Source organism: Pelecanus crispus, chromosome 18 (genome assembly GCF_030463565.1).
Source record: "Pelecanus crispus isolate bPelCri1 chromosome 18, bPelCri1.pri, whole genome shotgun sequence".
Taxonomy (NCBI): Eukaryota; Metazoa; Chordata; class Aves; order Pelecaniformes; family Pelecanidae; genus Pelecanus; species Pelecanus crispus.
This window is the reverse complement of record NC_134660.1, coordinates 2,915,640-2,921,639: the sequence shown is the minus strand read 5'-3', so window position 1 is coordinate 2,921,639 and position 6,000 is coordinate 2,915,640. Positions and strand designations below refer to the sequence as shown.

Here is a 6,000-nt window from a genome sequence, read left to right as displayed (position 1 = left end):
TGTGAGGCAAAAGAGTACCTATTCCAGAAAAAGCTAAATGAAAAGAATGCCACCCAAAAGAAACTAAACGTTTGGTCTTAAACAAATTCCATAAACCCAGCAGTGGGCTAGATTGCCTGAGATATCGGCACAAAAATATCATTCAGCAAATTATTCTTGGCACAAACAACAAGGCTGGTAAATGCCCTGGGAGAAGGAAACACCCTGATGGTGACACCCATTGTCAAAAGTATAAATAGAGAGAGCTGGGGATGAAAATTTGCAGTCCTGACTCTTATCAGGCTGTGCACCTAAATTTGGGATTGCGGTTAGATTCTTACCTGCTGTCACTATGAGCTGCGGCACTAAGTCTTCGACTAGTACCACTAGAATTAGCAGTGGAGGTGGTGGTAGTGGTGGAGGATGTAGTAGTGGTGGAGGTGGTGGAGGGGGTAGCAGCTGTGGAGTACGTAGGTCTGGTGGATACTCCTCAATGTCCTCTAGAAAATACACCTCTTCTGGAGGAAGCGGAGGCTTTTCTGGGAGAAGCTTTGGTGGAGGAGTTTCCAGGAGCAGCTATGGAGGGGGCTTTAGCGGTGGCAGTTGTGGAAGGATTAGCCGCAGTAGCTATGGTGGGAGAATGAGTGGTGGCAGTTATGGAGGAGGAATGGGCTGTGGAAGTATGGGAGGAGGATTTGGATCAATGGGGGGTGGTCTGGGGGGAATGGGAGGTGGTTACGGAGCTGGCTTTGGTGGAGGTAGTCTTGCCGGTGGTGGATATAGTGGAGGTGGATTTAGTGGCTTTGGTGGTGGTAGTGGCTTTGGTGGTGGTAGTGGCTTTGGTGGTGGTGGTTTTGGTGGTGGCGGCTATGGTGGAGGTAGTTTTGGTGGAGTGGGATTTGGTGAAGATGCCGGCTTGCTCTCCACAAATGAGAAGCTGACCATGCAGAACCTTAACGATCGCCTGGCTTCTTACTTGGATAAAGTGCGACGCTTGGAGGATGAAAATGCTCAACTTGAACACCTGATCAGGGAATGGTATAAAAATCAAGGTCCCACTTGTACCAGGGACTACAGCCAATATTACAGAACAATTGAAGAACTGCAAAACCAGGTATGATGTAATGTGACTATCTTTGAACAGATTCTCATTAGAACGGCACTTGCCTCCTGCAGCACAATCTCCCTATTTGGGGTGATATATTCCCTCCTTTGTTTTAGCCAGGAAGCAGACTGGTGTGGTGACAAAGCCTGACTAGCAGTTTTTCTCTGTTGTGAGTGATATGCGCATTCTGGCACGCTCGTATTTGGCGCAGGTAGCATTGCTTAGTGCAATGGGAGATCATTACTAGTGCACCCATTATGGGGCCTGTCCAGCCCTCCCTTCAAAGCTGTGCTTTTGCTTGTTAGTTCCTCACTCTTGAACAGGAGATATAATCATCGCTTGCTTATGTTGTGCTACTAGCGGCCATGTTAACTGCATCCTTTTGTGAAGGATGATCCAACATGTGCATTTAGTCTAATTCTAGCCCTCAGCCATTGAATAGTCCCATATCTCCTACATGAATATGGTTGTTGCCAAATGCAATGGCAATTATGTTTTCCCACTGCTTTTGGAACATGAGTTTATTTAGTTATTCTTTCCAACATGATACTGCGTTTTTAATGGATATTTGTAAACCAAAATTGACAGCAAAGGCACTTTCTTTTAACTGGAAGCAATAAACTCTTCTCCCTATATATAGCTCCTGCAGCACTAGACAGGCTTGACATTACCATAACAATATTCTGAAATGTGTTTCTGCACAGGTATTTTTTCCCTCTATCTGTGTGTCAGACTGAAAAGACAAGTGACTGAATAACATCTGCCCTCTCCCTTTCAGATTGTTGGTGCAACCGTGGATCTTAACAAGATCCTTCTTGACATCGACAACACCAGAATGACTGTGGATGACTTCAGATTGAAGTGAGTTTTTCCCTTCCTGGCTCATTCCATCCTGCCTCCCTTTACCTCCCTTTATGAGTTCATATTGCCAATTAATCTTTGTAGATGCTATAGCCTCTTGGCTCCAATGACAGAATATATAATTATTGGGAAAAGCATTCTGAGAATGATTTTGTGTTAGTCTTTCATTATTATTTTTCTCCAGACAAGTTACTGAAGAGTGCCATTTAAAGGACTACATTCTAAGTTTCTCCATCCTTGCATGTAGATTTAGAAGCGTAATCCTCATCACATAAATCTCACAAACAGAAATTCTACTGTAATCGAGCAAACCTATTGGAGATGGAAAGAGAATTAGGTCCTTTCTTTTAAGAACTGAGCAATGGGATTAAAGACCAAAAATGTACTGATGGGAACTGTTCATAATCAAGATCATGAAGAGACCTGGCAGTACTTTTACTATCTTTTTTGCCATTTAGATATGAAACTGAATGTACTCTCCACCAGAGTGTGGCAAGTGATATTAATGGATTACGTCCACTTTTGGATCAGCTGACTCTAGCCAGATCTGACTTGGAGACACAGTTTGAATCTCTAAAAGAGGAATTGATCTATCTTAAGAAGAACCATGAAGAGGTAAGTTTCTCAACACTTTAAAATAATAACTAATGAAAACTCAACACTCAGAGAATTTCCTGTGGATTTCTTCCACTAGCAGTAAACAGATTTTGGCCGCTGGCTTTGATCATCCAACCTGACACAATCTGGCTTTGATTTTCAGGGGTATGTAGCATCCACAGCTACCTGCAAGTGATGTAAAAAGACACCTAGGTCAACATGTGGCAAAATGACATCAGGGAAATGAATGGCTTTCAGTACAGAATACAATTTTGTTGCTGAACTCATGGAAGGAAAATTGGATAGAATATAGGGAGGAGTTAAAAGAACATATTTATACTATCTCAAATGATTTTTTCCATTGAGAAGAAAAATACATAAAAGGATTTTCACAAAGAGCACGCTGCATAGAATTCCTTATGACCCTGAGGAGAAAATGTCCGGGTCAATGTGTATGTGGCACCTGGCTACTGTTCACTGTAAAGTTTGGCTTAGGAATGGGAGAATTGTTCCCTTTCACAACGAGGGCAGATGAGGCCCCCTCTGCAGGAGCGATATGGCTGTGAGGATTTGTGTCCCTTTCTTCATTTGAAACTATGACATTTCTCCTTACCTTCACCCTCTGAGAACCTGGTGGGGTTTTTTTGTGCTTTTTTTCCAGGAAATGAAAGGACTGCAAACACAATCTGGTGGTGATGTCAATGTGGAGGTCAATGCTACTCCTGGCATTAATTTGATGGAAAAATTAAATGAAATGCGTTGTGAATATGAACGGCTTATTGAGAACAACCGGAGAGAGGTGGAAAGCTGGTATGAAACCAAGGTAAAGCACAGGGTTTTTTCGGTTACTAAATCTTTCACAAGGAACTTGGACCTATTTATATCCGGCAGAGGACACTTATTATTTAAGGGACATTAACTTTAAATTACTTTAAGCAGTTTACTGTAACAAGTCAGTTCTGGAGTATTAAGGTTATGTGGTAAAGCATGTAGAATCTCTGTGTTCCAGCAGCAAGGTGAACGACACAGAGCGAGTTAGCAGAGTGGCATGTGGGAAATATACGTAGTCAGTCTACATCACATCTGTCTTCATTCTTATTAATTGCTTTCTCGATGCTTTTATGATAGCCCCACAAAGTTTTCTTATTACCAAAAATGCCTCAATTTTGTATGTGAATTTTTCAGATGGAAGAAGTTAATCAGCAAGTCCACTCAAGTGGCCAGGAGATACAATCAAGCAACCAACAGATCTCTGAGCTGAGACGTGAATATCAAAGCCTGGAAATTGAACTTCAGTCGCAAATCAGCATGGTAAGTAAAGGTATTTGCTCAGATATTTGCTCAGATGCAGGCGCTGTGTGTCACTACAATGAAAGAATGGTTACACCTAGAAAGTACTCCATCTGTAGAGAATGGGATACTGGATTACTTCTCTTCAAAGATATGCTTGTTTCTCATTTGACAAGATCTCCAATTTTTCCACAAAAATGCGTTAAAGTTGCCACATTCCCATAAATACTGCATTTTGTTTTCCATTTGCAGATAGACTCTCTGCAGTCCAACTTGGAAGACACAGAACGTCGTTACAACATGCAGCTGCAGCAGATCCAGGGTATGATCGGCCCCTTGGAGGAGGAGCTGGCCAGCATCCGCTGTGAGATTGAGAGTCAGAATGAAGAGTACAAGATGCTGCTGGGCATCAAGACCCGCCTGGAACAGGAGATTGCTCAGTACCGGGCACTGCTTGAGGAAGGACAGCAAGACCTTGTGTATGTAAACTGACAAAAGAACACACCATTACGTGAAATCCAGGGTTGCTAGATTAGTCACAAAGACAGGAAATTAAGTCTGGATTTGCAAAATTTTGTACTGAAATGAGGCTAATTCAGCTATCTTGACCAATCGCTTGCCAGGTTTGAGGTACTATGCATTTCTTGGCAAAGCTGTTCAGAATATAAATCATGTGAGGAAAAATTAATGCAGAAATTCTGAACTACTGATTTGGGGCTTCAGTTTCCTTTATGCACTGAGCCTACTTCTGCTTGTACGTGGCGCCTGAAAGAACACCTAAAGCTGTTCTTTCCTGCCTTTCCAATCTGGAGTGCAGTGACACCATACACTGCTAAAGCGGCAATGCTAAATCTTTCAAGAAATATCTGAGCAGAATGTGGGAAAAGCAAAAACTCTTGCATTCAAGCTGAAATTGAACGGGAGGTTGATTTTTGGCACTGCATCAGTTGTCTTGCTGATCTGTGCTAGGTTCTAAAAATGAGAAGTACAGACAAAAGAAGTGCAGGCTTCCATGCAGTATCTGTAGATAGATTTCCTTCTGAGATCAAAAATGCATTTCATTAACATTGTCTCCTTCTTTCTCTCTCTTTGCAGAATCCCAGCAGGAGGAATGGGAGGAGGAATGGGAGGAGGAATGGGAGGTGGTAGAATAGGAGGTGGTGGCTATTCTTCTGGAGGAGGAAGAGGAGGAGGAGGAGGTGGTAGCATGAGTGGTGGATATGGAGGTGGTGGCATTTCCAGTAGCAGCGGAATGGGAGGAGGAATGGGAGGAGGAATGGGAGGAGGAATGGGAGGAGGAAGTGGTGGAGGAATGGGAGGAGGAATAGGAGGAGGAAGTGGCGGAGGAGGAATGGGAGGAGGAAGTGGAGGAATAGGAGGGGGAAGTGGAAGTGGAGGCAGTAGTATGGTTGGAGGAGGAGGAGGAGGAGGAAGGATCTCAGGAGGCATCAGCAGTTCCCACTCCTACTCTTCATCTTCCCAGTCTCAGTCCTGCAGAAGTGGTGGTGAAAGTCAAGGTGAGAACTGTTGTATGGTCACACTGTTCTCTCAGTGCCATCCTTACTAGCTTATACACTGTATCAACATACTCTTCTGGAGGTAAACAATACCAAAGAGAAACTAAAATTTCTGGAAAGCGTTAGATTTACTTTTATTAAAAATCCTTTCCTCCTTGTGTGCAAAGGAGCAACTCTGCTTAAGAAACACACACAATTTCTATTCAGTCTTGTGGGTGACATCAGCTAATCATGTAGTTGAAACCCCAGCTGTTTTTCTTCATCTCTCTCATTCTTTGCAGAACCTCATAAACACCGCTGCTTTTGTACCATGCTGAAGTTTTTCCTTTATGCTTTTGGAATGCTTATGGTCACCTATCACATAATCAAGCTTCTTTTCTGTCTGGTAAATACTGGTGCCTCAGAGATTCAGTGCCAGTACTGAGGAAATTAATGTTTTCTTTATTTCTAAATAGGGTATGGAAGAAAATCTTTTGACTAAGAACATACATTGAGGATCCTACAACGCAAGACCTTTCAAACAGAAATTGGCCCAAATCCTCTACATTCCCCATGCGCCTGAGGAAAGACAGATGCTCTTAATGGTTCCTCAACGTTGCTGATGCCTTCTCTCCAATAAGGCCCATCAGAGCTACTCAGATGGGCCCTGCC

At 43.0% G+C, this 6,000-nt stretch overlaps 1 protein-coding gene across 1 annotated transcript; it reads left to right on the top strand.

Moving 5' to 3' along the window:
- Positions 1-331: 331 nt before the first annotated feature.
- On the top strand, positions 332-5,830 carry LOC104031781 (uncharacterized). Its single transcript, XM_075722669.1, has 8 exons — positions 332-1,093; positions 1,863-1,945; positions 2,404-2,560; positions 3,204-3,365; positions 3,728-3,853; positions 4,085-4,311; positions 4,928-5,349; positions 5,805-5,830. Exons 1-8 carry the CDS (start codon positions 332-334, stop codon positions 5,828-5,830), a joined length of 1,965 nt encoding a protein of 654 aa, XP_075578784.1.
- The last annotated feature ends 170 nt before the right edge of the window (positions 5,831-6,000 follow it).